General features: G+C 46.3%; 1 protein-coding gene across 14 annotated transcripts in view; it reads right to left on the bottom strand.

Moving 5' to 3' along the window:
• Nucleotides 1-22593, bottom strand: part of TENM4 (teneurin transmembrane protein 4) — a 972743-nt gene that overhangs the window by 351625 nt on the left and 598525 nt on the right. For all 14 annotated transcript variants that reach the window (XM_074335694.1, XM_074335699.1, XM_019726370.2 and 11 more), the window contains one exon: nt 21713-21982. In XM_074335694.1, coding sequence (XP_074191795.1) covers nt 21713-21982 — 270 coding nt within the window. The remainder of the gene's footprint in view (nt 1-21712; nt 21983-22593) is intronic.

Below are 22593 nucleotides of genomic sequence, written 5' to 3'. Positions count from 1 at the left end.
ACTTTAGACAAAAATCTCTGAGTTTTAGAAACCCACTATGGATAGAAAGTGTAGGTCATCAAATCTAGTGAGCCTAAGAAGCATTGGGAAGCTTATATAAAATGCAGATCCAAGCATAACTCTCTCTAGAGTTATTCAGTAAGTCAGGGATGGAGCTCCAGAATTTACACCTTGTGTGTGACGGAGGCAGGAAATAAGCCCCCAAAGTTGAGACACAATGATGCAAAGGGAAGGTCAGTGCTTTGGAGTTAGAATTTAAGATTGGCTCTTGGTTCTCTCTCTCTATGTGTCCTTGGGAAAATCACTTTATATCTCTGGCCTCAGTTTTCTTATCTCTAAAGTTAAAATGAGAGTACCTACCTCACAGGACCACTGAGAAAAAAGGTAACAGATACTGAAAGCCCTTAACACAACCCTTGGCGCACTGGAGGCACTCAAAAAAGAATCAAAGAAACAATTTTCTTTTCTTTACTGGAGAGGGTTCTCTTTAAAACTGGCCTGAGGCACCTTCACTTCTGAATGTTAATACATTTCTGTATCTGTTTACAGTCTACAACTTCCAAAGAGGGGCCTTTGGGGGAAGCCAGTTCTTGTTTTGAGAGCACTTTGAAGATGAAAAGGTGTCAAATCCTCCAGAGATTTGGTTGGTGGAAGTTAAAACACATGTTTATTTGAATTTGGTGAGTTATAATTTATTAAAGGCTTTTGGGAAATGGAAGTACTATTTATGTTCTCATAAGGGACCCAACAATTTTAAATAGATTGTAGTTAATTCATTCATTTGTTCAAGAAACATTTACTGAGTGCCTAGGTGCCTGGCCTTCTGGGACTCCGGGTCTGAACAATGACAGCAATGTGGTAGGAACCACAATGGGGGCTGCGGGAGGCCAGAGAGCGGTGGTTTCCCTCAGCCTATGAAAGCTGGGTCTTGGGAAACTGGTCAGCAGGAAATGAGTCCATTTTGAAAGCACCCAGATTGAAACACAATTTAAAAAGCAATTCTGGTACCAATAGATGCGTAATTTGAGATCCCTGGAGGAAAGAGCTATTCTCAGCATAGGTTACCCCCACACCTTTATTTTCTTAGATGTTCTGGAGGGGTACAAAGAGTACCTAAGCACTAAGTTCTAAGACTAGACTCTCTCCTAAGCAAGCTTTAAGCCCTAGTAGCCAAGTGTAGCACGGAAATCTTGATTGGGAGTTTCCACAGGAACATCAGACTCAACAATGTCTAACACTTGGCTTATTATCTTTTTTCACAAACTTGCTCCAGTGTTTCCTCACTGTATCCCAGTTTCCCCAAACAAAAATGGGGTCACTCATATGCAAAGATGCTCAGTGTCACTAATCATCAGAGAAATGCAAATGAAAACCACCATGAGATACCACCTCACTCCTGTCAGAATGCCTATTATCAATAAATCAACAAACAAGTGCTGGTGAGGATGTGGAGAAAAGGGAACCCTTGTGCACTGTTGGTGGGACTGCAAATTAGTGCAGCCACCATGGAAAGCAGTATGGAGGTTCTTCAAAAAAATAAAAATAGAACTACCTTATGACTCAGCAATTCCACTTCTGGGTATTTATACAAAGAAATCTAAAACACTAATTTGAAAAAAATATGTGCACCCCATATGTTTACTGCAGCACTATACACAATAGCCAAGATATGGAAACAACCAAAATGCCCGTCAAAAGATGAATGGCTAAAGATATTGTGGTACATTTATACAATGGAGTATTACTCTGCGATAACAAAGAATGAACTCTTACCATTTGCGACAACATGGATGGACCTAGAGAATATTAGGCTATGTGAAATAAGTCAGACTGAGAAAGACAAATACCATATGATTGCTCTTACATCTAGAATATAAAGAACAGGGTAAGTGAACAAACAAAACAGAAATAGATACGGAGAACAAACAGATGGCTGCTAGATGGGAGGGGGGTAAGGGTTGGGTGAGAAAGGTAAAGGATTTGGAAGTACAAATTGGTAGTCACAAAACAGTCAGGGGGATGTGAAATACAGTATGGGGAATATAATCAATAATTTGTAAAGACTATGTAGGGTGTCAGATGGGTACTGGATTTATTGGGGGATCACTTCATAGATTATATAAATGCCTAGTCGCTGTGCTATACACCTGAAACTGATATAAAATTTAAAAAAAAGTCATGGGGATGTAATGTACAGCATAGGGAATATAGTCAATAATATTGTGATAGCGTGGTACAGTGTCAGATGGTTGCTGGACTTATCATGGTGATCGCTTCTTCAGGTACATAAATGTTGAATAACTATGGTGTACACCTGAAACTAATATTGTAGGTTAGCTATATTTTAATAAAAACATTTTTAAAAACAGGGTCACCAACCTATATGCACTTCCTCTCTAATGGCTGACATTTATTTAGTCACCAAATTTTATCAGCTGTTCTATGTAAGTATCTCTCAAATCTGTTCCCATGACTACTATTCTGATTTGGGGTGCCACTGTCTGTCTCTCACTCTCCTCCTGTAGGTGGAACCCAGGGTGATCTCACCAAAACACACAGAGGACGAATCATGTCCTTTTCTACTTAAAGCCCTTCAATGGCTTCCCCGCCCCCTGCGGAACAAGGTTCAGACACCCACACATGCTGCCCAAGGTCCTGCTCATTTAGACTTAGCTCTTGCCACACAAAACACTGCCCTCTTATGCTTCAGCAGTCACACAGTACACGCATGTAGGAGCATGCCATGGCATTTCCTGGCTGGACTGCCAACACCCCCACCTCCACGCTGAAAATGTCCAGTGAATGGCTTCCTCGTCGCAGACCTCACATCACAACTCCATTCCCCGTCTCCAACACACTCTTGACTTCCCTCAGCTCTTAGGTCTGTGTACTTGTCTCTTCTACTGGATGGAAACATCTCAAGGGCAGGTATTCAATTGTGTTCATCCCCAGCCCTGCAAAGTTTTATCGAGGCTTCTGGTGCTTGCCAATCTGTTTCTCTGCTGTTTCTAGGCACTGGGAGAAGCACACTTCCTGGCTCCCCTGCTGTTAGGTGAGGCCATGTGACTAAGTCAGGCCTATGGGCTGTGAGAATCAGCCCAAAAGGCCATTCGCTCCAGACAGTGCAGCGGTCTGGTGAAGCCTCTATCAGCCTGGGTCCTCATGGGCCTGTGTGGATAACTCCTCCCCCACTGACCACACACAACGGAAGCATGTTGAGTACATAACACGAGAAACTCTGTTAAGCCACTGAGATATTAGGGTTGTTTGTTACTGCAACATAAGTCAAGCTTTACTACTATTACTACTGCTATTACTACTACTGAAATCTTATTTCTGTCTATAATCACTAAAACAGGTCCTGGAAATATCAGATTCTCCATAAACATTTGATGAACGAATGAGAGAATGAACAAAGAAGCCCAGGAAAAATAACATGAGCTCTGGAGCCAAAAGAAAAGAGCCTATAAAAAGCACCTGCTGACCCCTCTTTCCCCCACACCAGTGGAGCGCTCATCTTATCTCCATTTGTCTCCAGAGGCACGATTTAACCTTTTGATTCCTTTTCTGACGTATCTCTGTACTGATGCCAATGAAAATTACATACAGATCCTGGCTTATGTCTCCGTGTCTGGAGAAGGGTAACAAGGGCACATTTGTGCCAGTTTTCCACCAATCCATAATCCCAGTATCTTTGAATGTCACGCTTCCAGGGTTACATCTGGACTTGGCCCCGGCGATGGGGATTCCTGAACCCACTGAACCAAAGGCTTCTAATTCTAATACTTCTCCCCAATAGGTTAAGGTTAAAGCATTGCCTCAGTAGACCGAATATCTTCTTACATGTGGGGAAAATATTCAGTATTTATCCTGAAGTCTTTCAACACATTTCACCTAAGCACAAAAGCAGAGGCTGTGAGATTTGGATTGATTTCATATACATATAAAAATAAACACAAACATAAAGAATGTCATTCCAAAGTCACAGGCTCCTGAAATTATTGCTTAGCAAGAAGGTCAGGGCACTAATAGAAACATCTAGCAGGGAGCATCTAGCTAATCAGATTAGAAATATCAGCCTGCTGTCAGTGCTGAGGATGGAGTGGGGTGGGGGGCCTGGATGTCTGGAGCCTCAGAGAAGAGAGGGTGGGGCCCTCAACCAACGTAGGCGGTGGAGGAATTGTCCCTGCTGATGTCTCGTGTGGCATACACATGGTTCTTCAGTCTCTAGCTGTATTACTCTTAAATTAGCTGGTGAGCGCCGGGTCTGATACTTGGAGGAGGTGCATGGTACTGGAAACAAGATGAGCTTGCAGGAGATAGACTCAGATCCATACCTATTCCACCATTTAGGAGCTCTGTAACTTTGGGCAAGTCCCTTTGTGATTCTTAGTGTGCTTCGTGTGTATAAAGTAGGGGCAAAGAGAGCAACCTGCCAGTGTTTTGAGGATTATACGGATCGCTGTGTAAAACAGGAAGCGAGGGGGGAGGGCATGCGGGAGAAGGTAAAGGGATTAGAAGAGCATAAAGCGGTAGTCACAATATTGCCATGGGGATATGAAAGACAGTTGGGGGAATATAATCAATAATATTGTAAAGATTTTATAGGATGTCAGATGGACACATGTCTCATTAGGGAGACCACTTCATGGACTGTGTAGATGCCTGATCACTGCCCTGTACACCTGAAGCTGAAGCTGAACAATACTGAATGTCAACTATAAACACACACACACACACACACACACACACACACACACACACAGTCACGGGATGTGAAATAAAGCATAGGGAATATAGTCAATGGAACTGTAACGGCTATATACGATGTCAGAGGGGTAGTAGATTGGGGGAAGGAGGTTATCACTTTGTGAGGGGTGTAAATGTCTATTACATTGTTTTGTGCACTTGAAACTAAAAAAAAGAAAAAAGAAAAGAGAAAGTTTCCAGACATTGCCAAATGTTACCAGATGGGGGAGGAGAATCTCAGGTGAGAAGCATTGGTCTAATAAACATGATCGGTTTGGGATATTTCCGTTTTGCATGTCAGAAGCCACACATTTACAGACTAAACGTTGTATAAATCTATTGCACAAATCTATCCGAGGAATCATAACAAGATATAACATTTCCAGGTAGTATTTTCAATGGAATTGGGATGCATGGGCTTTATGGAGCTCATTAATTACATTTTAACAAAGCACTAATTCGAGTGACAAGAAAACACACCAACAAAGCAAACAAACAAACAGGAAGCTAGCAGCATCTGCATCCCCTAATCCCAAACACTTCTGTACCCCCGTGGCCTGATCCCACGAATGGACTGGGTAAATGGGTGCTGAAGGAACAGAGGAAAAGTTGCTCTAGGTGGGTTTTTATTTTTTTCTAAGTATTTTCACTACAGAAAAATATACATAACACAAAATTTACCAGTTTAACCCTTTTAAAGTATATTCAGTGGCATTTTGCATATTCCCAATGTTGTTTAGCCATCACTACTATCTATTCCAGAACATTTTATCACCCCCCAAAAAAAAAGAAACCCCATATTCATTGAACAGTTACTTGCTTTCTTACCTCCTACAGGAAAGTCGATGGTGGTTTTAGCTAAATTCAATCCTTTTAAACATTGCTGGTGGATATTGCCTTGGTGAGAACGTTGGCAGAAACTAGTCGAGCAAGAATTGATTTCCTGAGTACCTACTATGCGCTCACCCCTGTCTGAGTCACAGGTAGATGCCTAGTAACCACTCTACCATGTGCAAGGCTGTGAAAGAGGCTATGATCAGGGAACACTTGAATCTGAAACCTGAATCGATGCAGAATGGTGGGGAGATGAAGCCAACGAGATAAGAAGGGGTGGGACGGGGCTTTGGAAACTTGGACTGGAGTCTATGAATCAGTGAATGGGGGTTCAGCCATCTCCTCTGCCTACTGCATGCTGGGATGGTCTTAGAAAGAGGGTGAATGTGAGATAATTACTGATAAATCTACAGTGGGTAGGCCCTGGCCTGGCTGTTGATGGAGCTCCAGCTGCAGAGAAGCCCGACTCGGAAGCAGGCAACCATGGACAGTTAATGAGTGATTTATTGGTGCTGCCGCAGAAGCAGCTTCCCTGGGACCTGTTCCTAATTAACAACTACTAACTGGATGATGCCTCTCTCTCTCTCTCTCTCTCTCTCTCTCTCTTTTCTTTGTAGTAAAAAAAAGCTCCCAAAGCCTTTCTTCCCCATCTTCATGGAAGGAAAGACTTTACCTTTGCCTGATGCCTGAGTCTAAAACACACCAGGTATTTGGCAGAAATCCCCACCCACTCCCTCATTCCTGCACAGACACACACAAACACACTCTCATGTACAGTCAAATCCATACACTCTTCTTCGTGTGTCCCCCACGCCCTGTCACACATTTATTTCTCCTCTAACATGACACTGACATTGTCTTTGTCCAACTCATATACTGTCGAGTATATTTTACACTCGAATCACACATACACATACACTTCAAACCCCCCACACACTCATATTAGCACACATAGCCATGTACTTACACACCGCCACACACACGTATTCTCCCATACGTACTTACACCCCTTGCTGTTATAGGCAAGGCCCCAGGATCCCCCATATGGTCTCGGGGAGGAATATTCTCTGTGGCATCCGCATCTCCTGTGAAGGGGCTCACTCACTTTGAAGAGGCACAGGATTTGGTGGCTGACCTGGCTTGCTTGGCTGTGAGGTGGTGTGTGCCAGGGAGAGGAAGGGGAAGCTGCAGTCAGGTGGCAGGGGCCCTGAGTCCAGCGTGGGGAGTCACAGCTGGCATATCATTCAGACTAAAATGGTTTCTCTTACTTATAGTTCCTAGGGCACAAAGAAGCTACAAACTCACTTAAGAACCAGGCTGTTGAGGGGTAGGGGCCAAAGTGCTTGAGATGGTTCCTGGAACCAAACAGGCATCTGTTATGGATTGCATTTTTTACCACCCCCACCCCAAAGAGATACACCGAAGTTTGCTATAGACTGAATGTTTCTGTCCTCCCCCAAATTCATATGTTGACATTCTAACCCCCAATGTGACGGTATTAGGAGGTGGGGTTTTTGGGAGGTGATTAGGTCATGAGGAAGGAGCTTCCACGAATGAGATTAGTGTCCTTATGAAATGGACCATGGAGAGCTCCCTCACCTCTTCTACCCCGCGAGGACAAAGTGAGAAGAAGCAGGATCGGGCTCTCACCAGACACCGAATCGGCCGGCACCTTGATCTTGGACTTCCAGCCTCCAGATTTGCAAGACATAAATGTTTGCTGTTTAAGCCACCCAGTCTGTAGTATTTTTGTTATAGCAGCCCAAAGGGACTAAGACAAAGTCTTTGCCACCAGCACCTCAGAATATGACCTAAATTGGTAACAAGGTCATGATAGATGTAATTGTTTAAGATGAGGTCAAACTGGAGTAGGATGGTCGCATAATACAATACGACTGGTCTCCTTATAAGAAAACAACCATGTTACAACAGAGACATACAGGGACAATGCCATGTGACAGTGAAGGCAGAGATTGGAGTGATGCAGCTGGAAGCCAGGGAATGCCAATGACGGCCAGCAAGCCCTCAGAACCCAGGAGGAGAACCCAGAAGGATTCCCCTACATGTTCCAGAGGGAAACATGGCCCCATTGATACCTTGATTTTGGACTTCTAACTTCTATCACTGTGAAACAATATGTTGCTTTAAGGCACCCAATTTTTGGTACTTTGTTACAGCAGCCCCAGGAAACCAATACAGCATCCAGTAAGTATTCCATTCTCCTGCGTGCTCTTTCTGGGCCTCAGTCTAGTCCTCTGAAACGTGAGCGTGTTCATTCATCAGGATGCAGTGAACACCCATTCTGAGCTATACATTTTTACAGAATTTCATGTGCCAGGTCCTGACTCTACTGAGCTAGATAAATAAAGCATAGTCTTGCCTAGAGCTACATAGGTCTGTAAAAACATTTCTAGATAAATACAAAATGGGCCATGGAATGGAAAATAATACCTCCAGCCGAGGGACCAACTTAAACAGGTCTTCAACCTCAAGCCGGCCCCGCCAACCCAACCCTTTAAACATGTTGAATCTCAGAAGGCGTTGGCAAGGAGAACCATGACTGCTACTGAAAAGATTACCCCCCAGCTTTTGAGTTAGAGGTACTGAGGTTCATTAAGACATTGTCGTGGTGGAATACAAAGTTAATCAATAATGGGCAGCTCTTTTTCATATTCATTAGCCAGCTGTGTAGGAATAATAGATAGATCCGGCTCACCCTCATGCTCTGGGGATGAGAGGATGGGCTCCCGTTGCTGGAGTTCCCACAGCAGCTCACAGGAACCACCACATTCCATAAGGGCCTGGGCTTCCATGGCCCGCTGACATTTTTGTGGTGCCCCCAACTTCCTGTCTATAAACACACTTTGGATTTATCTCCGAGCTGTCATGTCCCTTGGACTAATCCCAGTCTCAGCCACAGCTTGGCAGGCCGTCTCTTTCACTGACTGTATGTACCTACACGACTAAGAGGTCTGGGGCAGTGGGAAAAGCACAGGTTTTGGAGTCAGGCAGACCATGTTTGAATTTGGCTTCTACCATGTATTAGACAGGGGGCCTTCGGGAAGTCGCTTCATCTGTCTGAGTCTCTATTTCCTTATCTGCAAAAAAAAACCCCAAAATACTAATCTTGCAGAGATATTAAGAGGATGAAATGAGATGACGTATTTAAAGAGGTTCCTATGGTACCTGACCGATGATAAATATTCAATAAATAACTTTTATTATTTATGGAGTATATATTAAACAAGTGATTATTGAATAGTACTTAATTAACATCATGGGGCTTATTATTAAATAAGTAATGTTCATTGTTATTTTCCCAGGACGCTGATATTTATCACAGGCACAGGTCATTGAGGCCCTTGAAGTCAGCTGTCCTCCTGGTACAGTGGGTCAGTCCATTCCATTGGCTTTTGGTTTCGGATGAAAACAAGAACAGCATTTCCCGACAGCCAGGAACGGCCTGGCACTCACAGCTTGGTGGTGGCTTTCTCCTGTTGACTATAAGCAATTTCACACACCAACCTCAGACAGGCTGGCAACTCTGTGACTGTAACGGATCAAGACGACGGCAGGACCACTCTGCAACCATGTTTGAACTCATAAAAAACAGCAACAGGACCAAACCCCCAAATGACCAAATATCCCCCTAGCCTTCGTTTTCAGAAGTTTTTTTTTTTTTTTTTTAAGGAGGGCACTGCTTGCAGGGATCGAATCGGCAACCCTAGTGTTACTAGTACCAAGCTCTAACCAACTGAGCTAACCAGCCGCCCCTTTGTTTTCAATGGTAACTTTCACTTCACTTCATTCCTCCTGACTTCTATGTAAGATGAAGACACCCAGGCACAGAATGACCCCCGCTTCCTGACAGAGTCCAATCTAGATCACAGATCCACTTCCGCGAACCCATCCCCAGATCACCCAACACAAGGCCAATTCCTCTTCGGGCACTGAGTCTCTCTTGAGCTTCCTTGGTAGAAAGCACGTTGCATGTGTCATCCCAACTCTGCTGGCGGAATTCGGTACAGCCTGTGAGATTGATCGCTAGGAGAGAACACGTGGAAGCTCGTGCCTGGCGTCCTCTGGACATCTCCCTCTGCCCTTTCCGCTTTGCTGGGTGGCTTTGCATCCTTTTGCTGCAATTAGTCTTAGCTGTGAATCCCACTCTATGCTAAGCCTTGTGAGTCCTTCTAGTGAGTCACTGAGGCTTAAACATCCCCCAACACATGCTCCAAGTTCGAAGACCCACTGTCAGGGGTCAAAGTCAGGGTGTGGGCTGAGGTGCCCTGGTCTAGGGAGATGCTGTGAACATTTACGAAACTTTGGGTACTGAAGGGCGTTGTGAGCTATTACACACTCCCTAAATGTGACTAATAGTGGCCTAGTGACAGAGTAGACCCTTGAAGAGCTTTATAAATCTAGGTGGGGAAAAAAGTGGCTCCACATTTTCTCCAAATAAAATGCATCTTTTAGCACTACTAACTCTAGTGCTGAGGTAATAAATTATCGGAAGTTGTGGATGCAGGTAGAAAGAAGGGTAAATCCTTTGGGCTTAGCAGCTTCTCCTTTTTGCTCCTGAGTGAGGCTGCAGGGTGGGAGAGATGCCGGAGGTGCCTCACTTTTAACGGGTTGCTGTCCAACCTCTGACTTAGCCCACTTGGTTCCTATTTGAACAGCCTTCCTCTTCCTTTTCACAGCCCACTTCACACCCATGATGGCTCTGCTCTCCTCCCTCTTCCATCCTTATAAGCAGCTGGAAGGGCAAACAATTTCCCTGTGTTTATGCCACACTTTGAACCTGGTTTGCTCCATCCGATGGAGGCACGTTCAGGAAAGCAATTTGTTTTGTAGTTAAGGTCCTACAAAGCTGAGCACAGTAAACTCATTTAGGAACCAGGCTGCTGAGCAATAGCGGAAAGAAAAGTCCTTTTCAGTGTTTGGAACATAAAGGGGTTGGCTCTTTCTGTGAAGAGACGTTTCTTCCTGAACACATCGCGTGGGCAGCAATCCTTCTCACAGAGCAGACTGGGAAAAACTGGCCTGAGGAAAATCAGGCCTGCTGGAGTCTTTTCACACTTGGCCCTGGGCGCTTGGGGAGTCATCTTTGGCAGAAAGAGCCAGGCTGACCAGCTGTCAGTTGGAGTATGGACAGCTGTGTGTGGTGTGGGGTCACAGGGACCTGGGGTTGAATCCCATCTCTGTCACTTCCCAGCTGTGTGATCTCAGAGCACTTCCAAATAATGACGAGACTGATAACTACCTCAAAGGTTGTTGCCCATGTTAAACAAAATGTGAAAACACTTTGTAAATCACAAAGCACTGTACAATTAATAATAACAACAGCTTATGCTTAACTAGCACGTCCTAGGTGCCAGGCACTCCGTTAAATGCTGTAACTCTCTGAGCTCCTTCAGTTCTTATAACCCCACTAGGAGGTAGACAGTACAATTAGCCCCATCTTACAGGTAAGGAAACGGAGGCATGGACAAATTAAGAATTGCCTTGTGTAACACAAGGTAACACAGCTAGTAAGTGGAAGAGCTGGGGTTCAAACCCAGGCAGTCTGGCTCAGGAGTCTGTGCTTACAAGTGTGAGGTACCACTTATTTTTTGGAGGAGATGGTACAGCATATTGGCACCTTTTTAGCCCACAAAAACACCGGCAGTCTCAAACAGTTTTACATTCCTGTCTTCATGAGGCAATACGGTCAGGGGGAAGAATTTTGGATTATGAAAGTCCTGTATTAGGTGTCAGCTTTGTGGCTGGTAAGTGACTTAAGTTTTGGGGGCCTGTCTTAGTCAGCTTGGGCTGCCATAACAAAATACCACAGATTGGGTGGCTTAAACAACAGAAATTTATTTTCTCACACAGTTCTGAAATGTGCCAGCATGGTCAGGTTCTGGTGAAGGCTCTTTTCCTGGCCTGAAAACAGCCGCCTTTTTGCTGTGTGTTCACATGGATTTTCCTCAGTGTGTGTGTGTGTGTGTGTGTGTGTGTGGAGAGAGAGAACAATCTCCCTCTTCCTCTTCCTACGAAGGCACTAATTATATCTAAACCTAATTAACTTCCAAAGGACCCATTTCCCAATATGGTCCATCACATTAGGGGTTAGAGTTTCAACATCTGAATTTAGGGAGGGACGTGATTCCATCCTTGGAGGGGAGGAGAATTTCATCATCCATAAAATGGGAAAAACAAACTCTGTCTTATAGACTGATATCCTCACCTGAATCAGGGAAGGTGTTTGCCATATTTGACCTCTCCCTGCTTAAACCTTTTCTGTGGTTCCCTACGGCCTTCTGGAGACAGTCTGAACTCTTGAATCAGCAGTTGAAAACCATCCTCTGCCATGACAGAGCCCAGCTTTCCTTGCTGGTCTCATCTCTGAATCCCCACAGGCTCAGTCCTAACAAACCTCTTGCTGGTTCCTAAACAGTCCACACAGGTGGGAGTCAGATCTGAGGCTTCCGACTGCACGTTTACTGTTCCTTTTCTCAGCCCTCGCTGCTCCCCACCATCAGAGGAAGTTGGGCCTGTTTCTTCGGGAAGAGTTTGGGGCACGATTGGGTCTTCTCTGAGCCCTCGTCCCTAGAGAGACATTGTGTAGGGTTTGCACTGAGCCTGGTTCTAGGGATCCTATGGTGATCACTGTTACGCTCCCCGCACAATGCTTCCTGTATCAAACCCATATGAACTCCCAGGAGCCCTTGCTCACACTTTGCTGTACATGCCTTCCTCCAGCCCCAAATCAAAGGAAAGAGTCATTTCTATATTGCAGTCAATTGGCCTGGGCGGAGGAGTGTGAAATTAAAATTGTGGTGAGGGTCCATGGGTTGAGGGACATGCTAGTTGCACGTGGTGCTCAGGTATGTTTGCCCTGGGTTCTTCTCCAGTTGCCTTCATGGTGAATGGAGAGGTTCAGTTGGTTACATGAGCCCAGATTATGACTCTGCCAGTCCCCTGTATCCTCCTAAATCAGCTCCTTCTGTTCGGGGTCCTAGTCCTGTTGTCCTCACAGCTCATAGTTACCCTAGGGCTCATCAGTCACACAAATGACCATATACATAGGAGGAACTGGGGAAGAGGAGCGGGAGATGGTCAGGTTCTATGAACCAGGGATTCCAGCTCTGTCATTACATGAGACGTAGGGCAAATTGATCTGATTCCAGAGCCCAGCTTCTTTCAAGTGAACCATGAAGCCCTGCCAAGATACACACTCATCCTCAGGAAGGGGGCCCTAGAAATACCGTATTTTGCTGTGTATAAGGCACACTTTTTGCCCAAATTTGTGAGGGAAAAATAGGGATGCGCATTATACATGGGTGGTACTAGTTCCATATCTATATAAATGTTTTTAATGCTTTTATTTATGCTTATGAGTTAAAAGTGTTAACTCTAGAAATCAATAATGATATCTGTATGCAAAATAATACCCTGGAATACGATAATCGGTTTTGTTGAACTTACGAGGAACTTGCAACGAGGAAGAGTTTTGGCCTTCTATGATGCGTAAATATCATAAATTTGTTACTGGTACATAAAGTGTCTTGTACCTTGTATCTGTTCTTGTGTGTTGTAATTATTTGTTACATGAAATTTCTTGTACCATAATATATTTAAAAATAAATGCTAAAATTCCTTTATAATACAAAAAACAAGTACCGAAATGTAAACAAATAAAAATTTGAATTAAAAAATTAAAACCGAAGATTTTTTTCCCCCCTGAAAGTTTGGGCCAATAACATGGGTGCACATTATACACAAGAGCGCATTATCCATGGCAAAATACAGTAATACGCTAATAGTTTCTGTATGAGACAATGACATCTAGGATTCATGGAATCTTCAAGCTGAGGGGTCCTTGAACGAAAGGAATTAACATTCACAAGGTCCTGCTATGTGCCAGGTACTGACTTTTAAACCTTTTTTTTACTCAACTGCATAGTAGGCAATAAATTATATGTGATGACCTAGTATGGGTGCTGTGTAGAAAGCGTAACTAAAATAAAAACTCACAAAACAGTACTGATCTTGCTGCCCGAAGTTCCCATAGTACTTTACTACACGTATGTGCTCCTTTGTGTTCTATTTATTATTATTATTATTTCAAATGATGGAGCTGGGCCATGGCATTGATTTCAGGATCAATCACAATCCACAGTTTGGAAAATGGAGTCCTGGATCTTTCATGAGCACAACTGCCCTTCACGCTTCTTACATCTTTAGGAGGCAGGTGTGTATCTGTTCCCACGTTGCAGATGAGAAACCGAAGCTCATTGAGATTCAATAATTTGCACAAAACCACCCAATGCCTGAGTGGCTGAGCTGGAATTCTGAGTTTGACTCCAAAGCCCATTCTCCTTCCGAGTTGTCTTGCTGCCTGAGATTCCAATGACCTCATCTGGCTAATGGGGAAGCTAACACCCAGAGAGGAGAAGTGACTTGCTCCAGGTCACACTGGAAATGGTAACAGAGCCTAAAATTGAAACCAGATTCAGCCCTGGAGTCCACACACCCAACACTGGAAATAAACTTTTGTGGGAAGGAAGCTCATTTCCCACCATCAGTTATCCTCCTCTTCCCCCTAAGTCATCCTGGGTTAGATGAAGTTGAAACAGGCCCAGGAGCCACTCTCACTGGACAAAGCTGAGCTTACTGATGTGAAAAAAAAAAAAAAAAATGCCTTGCAAACGTCTTCTGGGAGAAAGTTTGACGTTGTGTACATCTTTGCTTCGACAGAACTTAAAAGTCATGTTGGCTCAAATTAAAAGCAAAACTCTGGTTTGCTGCACGTCTGAGCACACACGGCAGGTCCTAATCTTGTTTCAAGAATGCAATCTATCCTAATTTAGCGTAGCTCTGCATCTTCTTGCCTCTCTTTTACTCCTGCCAGTTCCGAAGCAGGGTACTCTTTTATTAGTACACACTGCCCACCAGGGAGAGCAACAGAGCTTGGCAGTGGGCAGTGGATGTGGGATGCATTTAAACCAGGCCAGGGCTTCGTAAAGTCCTCTTAAAAGGGACTCACAAGAACAAGAACGTTAGTGGCTGTCAGATACCCATTCCCAGATCACTGGCAATTCCAGCAGAGTTGGTGCTGCGGAGAGAAGGCCCCAGGTCAAACTTCATCAAGGCAATTTGAGGCAGCTGAGCAGAAGAAAGCACTGGAATTATAGCCAAAGGGAAGCCACGATACAACACAAAGAGGTGGTGCCAAGAGTGTCCTGTGGGAGGTAATGAAAGGCTGGGAGAGGGAATCAGGCAGCAAGGTCAGATGCCGAGGCGATGAGCAGCAGGAGGGAGCATGCTGTGAAGAATGGGCAAGGGGGTACTTCTTGACCAAGGCCATGAATTATGAGAGAGAGCATGGGATGTGGTGTGGGACAGGCCAGAACTAAAGAACTCTGCACCTAGGCCAACACAGCTGTGAGGCCAGGAGAAGGATCAGCTTGCCCCCTCCCCCAGGAGCACTTGCGAGCCCATTTTGGTCACAGAATCTAAGAGTATTGACATCTTCCTCACTGCCAGTGGAGCAGGGAAGAGGCAGCTCCTTTCCTTGCCCCGCACCGATCCCGTCCTCACTGCCTGTATGCCTCCTCCTGGCCTGAGACGCCCGCCTGTCCCCTGGATGAATGCAGTAACCTCCTACTGTGACACAGCCTACTAGCTCTCAATACAGCTTCCAGAATGATCCTGTCCAAGTATTAGTCAGACCCTCCCACTTCTCAGCTCCCCATGCAATGGCCTGCACGCACCCCTACCCTACATCATCTCTTTGACCTCCTCCCCTACTCCAGCCACACTAGCCCTCTTGCCACTTTTCAAACCAGCTAGACTCCTCCGTCCTCAAGGCTCTTGAACCTGTCCTTCCTTTTATGAGGATTGTGTTTCCTCCAGATATCCTCGCCACGTGTTCCCTCGCCTCGCTTACCATCTTGTCAGTGACGCCTTCTCTGGACACCGCATTTAGAACTGTAACCCCTCTCCTACCCTAGCACTCCATATCCCCTTTTTCCATAACTCTTATCATTTTGAAACATCCCATATATTTTAGTTGTTAAACTAAATTTATCATTCAGTCTCCCACTGATGAGTAGGCAGTTGTGTCTGTGTTGATCGTGCTGGAACTCCAAAACGCAAAACACCACCTGGTACGAGGTAGTGTGCAAAAAATTCACTTAGAAAAATTCGGTGTTAGTTAAACTTAGTTGTCAGATGACAGATGACCCACCTAACTCTCCAACCTTCCCTTGCAGCCCACTCTGCCCCCATCGTCCCAATCACACACCTATGTCCAGCCTCATGGGACACAACTTATGTTTGTCCACTTCCATGCCTGTGTCACACAGAATTCCCTTTCTTTCCCCTCTTTCCTTGTTCAAGTCCTTCCCAGCCCTCAAAGCCCAGGGACCAGCACTTCTGCCATGAAACCTTCTCCGCTAACTTCTGGCTGGAATTTTTCTTGTAAACCTCTATAATCCTTACCTGTCTATTTTCCCTAGCACATCACGGTTGGAGAGTAGCCTGGTATGCTCTCTAGCTACTTATCAGCTCTCGCAGGTTATGGATTTGTTTCTTTCCTGGAAGTTTCTAACATTGACAAAAAAGTTTATGTTATGGAAACATCTAGAGTCATCTCGCAGATTGTATATATTGTATGCGTTGAGTTAATAAAAACAAGTTTCTATCTAGCAGAGCAAACTACAGATCAATACAGAGAATAGGGCACTGGAGTGAGGCAGGTCTGGACACAAACCCTGGCTCTGCCATCTACTAGCTGTGTAACCTGCAGCAGGTCACCTAATCTCTCTGAAGCTCAGTTTCCTGGGCTAGAACCTGGGGAAAGGTTAATAGTCGATGGGCTAATTGTCTCTAAGGTCCCTTCTCACTCCCACATTCTCAGGTGCTCTGACTCTCCCAGGTCCTTCCCAATTCTTTTCAGAACTCAGGGCCTTACCGCCCTCATGATGTGGATAATACTGTCCAGGAGGAGGCTCTAATTCCCTGAAAATAATGGACACCTCCGCATTCCTGGGAGTTAAATGTTGGGGTCCAATTCCGACCTCAGCGGAGGGATCCCGGCTTCCTACCCTAGAAGATGGAGTCCCGTGTACAAAGGCTGGGTAGCTGCAATGCTCTGGCCACTGAGGGAATTAATGATAGATATTCTCATAGACTTTTAAAACCAAGTCTCATGAGCACGGGGCCAGAGAGGATAGAGGATAAATTGAGTTAACTTGGTAATGAGCTTCTTTCTCACTGTGCTTTGGAGATGCTCACCTAATCTTCTGATTCTGAATAAGCAATTTGGCTGCCTAATTAGGTTAACCAATAATTTCCCTTTTGACATTTAGGCTGCTTGATAATTTGGGGGTAACTGTGATTCAGTTTTATTGTTTCTTTTCTAAGTGAATTTCTCAATGTGCCTCTGAGATTAAAGCAAGGAGTACATTCTCACTATTCCCCAAACCCACCATGCCTCTTCGTGTCTCTAAGCGTTGGCACTGTTGGGAATGCGTCCGTCAGATCCGTTATGCTCAGTGAAATCTTACTTGGTCTTCAAGCCCAGGTGCAGACCGTCAGTGGAATGAAGGGATGAGCCTTTGCACCCTCAGGCAAAACAAATAGCTCCTTTTACTGTCATCCCACAGCTCTTTAAAAAATTAATATTAATAGCCAGCATGAATTAAGGACCAACGCAGACCAGACACTTCACAAATATAGTATGGCCTCACAGCAGCACTTCAAGGAAGAAAGATGACACGATATTTTTTGTGGTTGTTGTTATTGTGGCAAAACATACATAACCCTTTTAACCATTTTTCAGTGTGCTATTCAGTGGCATTAAGCATATTCACGCTGTTGTACGACCATCACCACTATGCCATCTCCAGAACCTTCTCATCATCCCAAACTAAAACTCTGCGATCATTAAACACTAACTCCCCATTCCTCCCTCTCCCAGCCCGTGGTACCTACTAGCATGTTTTAGAAATGAGGAAACCGCGGCTCAGGGAGGTGAGGTAGCTCACCCAAGTTTTTGGAGCTGGGATGTGGCATGGCCAGAATTGAAGGCCGGGTGCCCTCGCTAACTCTGGAACCACTGTTCTTTCCACTCTGCACAGCTGCCTGCTACACCTCCATTACAGATAGGGCCATGAGGCTGTCCTATCTCTACTTCCCCGCTTTTCATCTAGATCCTTGATTCTAGAATAATGCCAGGCACGCTGAAGGAGCTTGGTGTTGTCACAGAATGAAGGAGACATGGTGTCACCCTGACCCAGTGGGTGGAAAGGGAGCTCACATTGCAACCTTTGCTTTCTAGAAAACATTTATTGAATGCCAACGATGTGCCTAGCACGATGCCAGCATCTCCTCACTGCCCCTAGCCTGCCGGCCCCACTCAGCAGGAGAGGCCTGGGGGCGGCCCTTCCTGGTGGCCCTGAGGAAGAAGATTTGTGTTTATCCAGTCAATTCTGTATTTATTTTGGATATTAAGCAGTGACATAAAAGCTGCTGACATTAACCTTCAGGGGCAGAAATTGGCTTTAATGGACCCCATAAAAGTTATTATTGATGGCAGCTGCATGCAGCATCAGTGTGACCTCAGCAAAAGCCTCCACCGCTATCAATACTGTTGACAATTACTATTGACTAATGCAAGGCCAGGCATGGGTGGAGTCAGAGTCGGGTTCTTGTGGCTGGAAGTTGCTGGGGATGGATTATGCTTTGCATTTCACATCGGGTAAGGAGCTCTGAGAACTCAGTGCCACATTTTTGGTGGTCTCAATTGAGAGTCCAACACCCTCACTGACTCAAATAGAGGTAAGCAAAGGGCTCAGACGACAGGATGAGAGAGATCTAAGCTCAAAACCAAGCTCTACCAACTTGCTGACTCACTGGCTGTCCAATCTCTGGCAGGTCAGCTGACTTTTATGGAGCCTCAGTTCTCCCTTCTGGGAAATGGTAATGCCCTGGTATAGAGGATTCAAAGCAGTCACACAAGTGCAGTAGGCCCTCACACAGTAGGCCCTCAGTATGGCTTTACTCTACTCCTGAAAACTGGCCACACTGTGATATGTCGGTTTACACGTCCTGTGGAATTGAGCCCTGTTCTGATAGTAAGATCTGGGTTCTCATTACAGAAAAAAAGGGGGTTAGGGGGATGAATGTGAGAGAGAGAGAGGAGGGCAGAGGAGGAAGGCTGAAGAGTGGAGGGACAGGGAGAAGAGAGGGAGAGCCAGGAAAGAACAAGATTCGGGCAGAGTCTGGCTCCAGCCCAACTAGATGAGCCCTTCACCTCTCTGAGCCGCAGCCTTCAGCTGTAAATTGAGGAGACAAAGGTGTGAACAAGAGCACTGTCAACCTCATCAACAGATAAAAGGGAGCCATTTCAATGGCTCATTTACTGTCAGTAAGCGTCACTGTCATTATTTAGACCAGGGTATGGAACAAAGCTGTTAATGTACCTTCCCAAAGGAGAGAAAGTGAACAAGCGTGTGGGCACCGGTGGGGTGTCTGGGTTTTGGGAGTCCAGGCGTGGAAGGGATGCAGAAGCCAGTGCCTCTTTGTTAGATTAACCTGTCCACCTCCTTTGCCTGCCCCATCTTCCCTGAATGCAGTGAGGCTTAGAGTGCAGAAATGGACGACCAGAAGAAGAGGGTAGCATGGCCCGGGAAGCACACAGCCGTCTCCTTGTCCCTGTTACCAAAGGCTGAAGCTCTTCAGGCTCATTGACTATGCCATTATCACCCCACAGAGGCTTAATTCAGCTCTAATTCAGCTCTCAGGGAATGCACAACAATGTAGGCGGTGTGCACCTCACTCTGTCATGACTTTATGGAAAAGTGATCATTTGTCACGATGGTGGGCAAGAAGCGTGCAGAAGGACAAACGACCCAAGTATTTTGCTGCAGAGGAAATTCATTATACCTAGGGCTACGCGAGTAAAGATTTTAGAGTCACATAGGCCCGAGTTCAAATCCCATCTTGCTAGTTGTGTGACCTACGGAGGGTGCTTAACCTCACAGGGCTGCAGTTTCCTTCTTTTGTGCAGGGAGGATAATAAAACCTACCTCAAAGGGCTGTAGGGGGAGTCAGTGAGATCATATAACTAAAGCACTTAGCACTGTGCTTGGGGTCTGATAATCACCAGTAGTTATGAACATTTAATGTTATTATTATCAGTTCCCTCATGTGAACCTCCATCTTCACGTAAGCACTTAGAATCAGAAGCCTAGATCTGCATGGGCCTGCAGGTCTTTCGGCTCCGTTATTCCCCCAAAGTGTTCATTAGAACACCGAACCTAGCAGATGCTCTGAGAATAGAGGTTTCTATGCTCAGAGCAATTTGGAGAATGTTGCATCTATCCCTTCTTGGCAATTTATCTGGTAGCATGCACATTAACATAGTGTAAAGACTCTGAAAAGTCCTGCAGTAAAGAAACTGGTTTAAATTCCTTTAACTCAGTGTTTCCTATATTGTTTGACTACAGAGCACTTCCCCTCCCCATCTAAGAACTATTAACATTCTCAGAATATGGTAAATGCTGATTTCATTTAAACCACTTATGGATGAGGAAACAGAGGTCGGTCCAGAGAAAGGATCCAACTTATCCAATGCCACACCCCAGGTCAGCAACGGAAGGGAGGTCTCCTGCCTCATAATCAGATACATTTTCTCCTCAGGCCTCACATGTCATATTTCTCACAGTGCATGGTGACCGCAGGGAGAAGAGGGACAGACGTTTGGGTGTGGGCGTCAGAGGGAGGGTGGATGAGGAGGTGTGGATGGCTCCCCACTGCAGAGAGTGGCAGCACCATCTAGTGCTGAGGTCACTGGTCCTCTCAGAGGGCTGGTTGGGGGTCATGGGAGGGTAACACTGCCAAACCAGTACCCAAGACCAGCTGTTCTACCAACCCCTCAGATTGGTGCACAGGCTCCCTAGGAAAACCTCTGAGTTCTCTGGGAGGGATGGCAAAACGGACATTTGGAACTCTGCCACACCTGACTCTTTAAAGAGATACATTTCCCACCTGACCCTGACTTTACCTGGTCTTCTGCCCAATCCCAAATCTGGGATTGTGTTCTACGTAATTCAGCTGGAGCAGCCTTCACCTCGGAAGCTAGAGTTGGAAACCAGTGGGGGCGCTGGTACCTGGCTTGGCTCTTCAGTTCTCTTTCAGACTGTCCTCCCCACAGCCCCCCTTCCCACCTCCTGGCAGTAGGCCCCCTCATTGGGATTCTGAGAAACAAAAGCCTCCCCCAGGAAGAGGAGCTGTCCCTAGTCTCTGTCACCCTCCCTAAATCTCCGCTGCCAGACTCCAATAGGATATTCCTCAGTGCAGACCTGGGTCCGCAAAGCTGCCCAGGGACCCGCAGGTCACAAACCACCACAGAAAAGGAGATGCCCCAGCAGCTCACTGCAGGGCTGCACCTAACTCGGAGCCTGCGGGCCCGAGAGTAAGAAGGAGATCCTGAAACCAGGCTCCCTTTTTTCCACCATAGAAAGGAGGTGTGCCAACGAAATATCTCTTTCTCTCACAGCCCCTTCTGGGCCGTGGAAGAAGGGGGCTGCACAGATGAGACTGGAATAAGAAGTCTAGAGCAGCCAGCACTTCCCCAAATCTGCAGATGAGAGAGGGGAAAGCTGGAGCAAACCCTCAAGTTTCAAATTACCCCGACATGACGGTTTTTGTTTAGCAGCCCTCCTCTGAGCGACATAAGACACTGGGGTAGGGCCACATCCAGGGCGATTGCCTAGGACTGCTGAGCACCTCGAGGCTGGCGACTGCATGAGGAGGACTCAGACAGGATCCGCGACAGGGGACAAGCTGTGGGGGACGGGTAACCAGCCTCCCCTGGCCCTTCTGCTCCCTCACACACAGGCACTTGCAAACAATAACCCTACCCCTGAGCCACCTCCCTAATCTGGCCAGAAAGAGCAGAGACCCACTGTGTCCTGTCACTGATTGGTGGGTATTTCTGTACAAGGGACTCTCACTGTGCACTACGGAGAGCAAAGCGATTTTTCACCAATCTCACCAGAGCTCCAAGCGATGGAGCAGAAAATCCACACTGTAATTAAAACCCAGGTCTTGCAACCCAGGTGCCAAGCAGGCCACTCACCGGTCTCGGTGTTCTCGTGTTCGGTGTCGGTGAGCGTGAGGTTGGAGTTGGCCCGACTGGACAGGCAGGAGCTGCGGCCCGACCGTGAGCTCCGGCCCCACAGCCGCACAGGGTGCTCGGGGGACAGCACGGTGTCGGCCTCCATGTCGGCATCAGAGCTGGTCCCCATGGAGTAGCCGCAGTGGGGGAGGCTGATATCTGTGCGGTACAGGGTCCCATGCGGCGGGGTCACCTCCCCAAGCCCCAGTTCACGTAGCGTGAAGTTGGCTCCTGGAAGGAAACACAGGTGAGCTTGGTAGGGTGCTGAGGATGGGCGTCCCCACCTGGGGGGACAGGGCCCTTTGCCTCGGACTCACTGCTGTCCTTTTAGCTCACTGGGGTGTTCCCTGCCCCTGCCTTTCCTCTGCCTGCACGGCTCTTTCTGCCCCATCGCCACCAGCCCAAATCCTCTATAGCTTTTAAGGCAGGGCCAACTCAGGTGGCACCTCTGTGAAGTCTCCCCTAATCCTACCCCCTGTAGAAAGAAGTCACTGCTTCTTCCCCTGAACTCCCTCCGAGAGTCCCTGTCCCCAGTCATCCCACACACAATTAAGGGCCTGACTCCTCCACTGGAGGTGACCTCAATGGGCGCAAGGACCATGTCTTGCTCATTGCTAAGTCCCCTTGCCTAGAACAAAATGTGGTACTCCACAGGGGCCCAATAAATGTCTGCTAAATTGAATGGAGGAAGGTTGGGGGCTGGATGAAAAAGGTGAAGGGATTAGGAAGTACAAATCGGTAGTCTCAGGGCTGTGAACTACAGTGCAGGGAATATAGTCAATAATGTTGTAAAGACCATGTAGGGTGTCAGATGGGTACCGGACTTACGGGGGATCACTTCC

Source organism: Rhinolophus sinicus, linkage group LG06 (genome assembly GCF_036562045.2).
Source record: "Rhinolophus sinicus isolate RSC01 linkage group LG06, ASM3656204v1, whole genome shotgun sequence".
In the NCBI taxonomy this organism is placed as follows: Eukaryota; Metazoa; Chordata; class Mammalia; order Chiroptera; family Rhinolophidae; genus Rhinolophus; species Rhinolophus sinicus.
The sequence above is the reverse complement of the archived record's forward strand: the minus strand, read 5'-3'. Positions and strand labels throughout refer to the sequence as shown.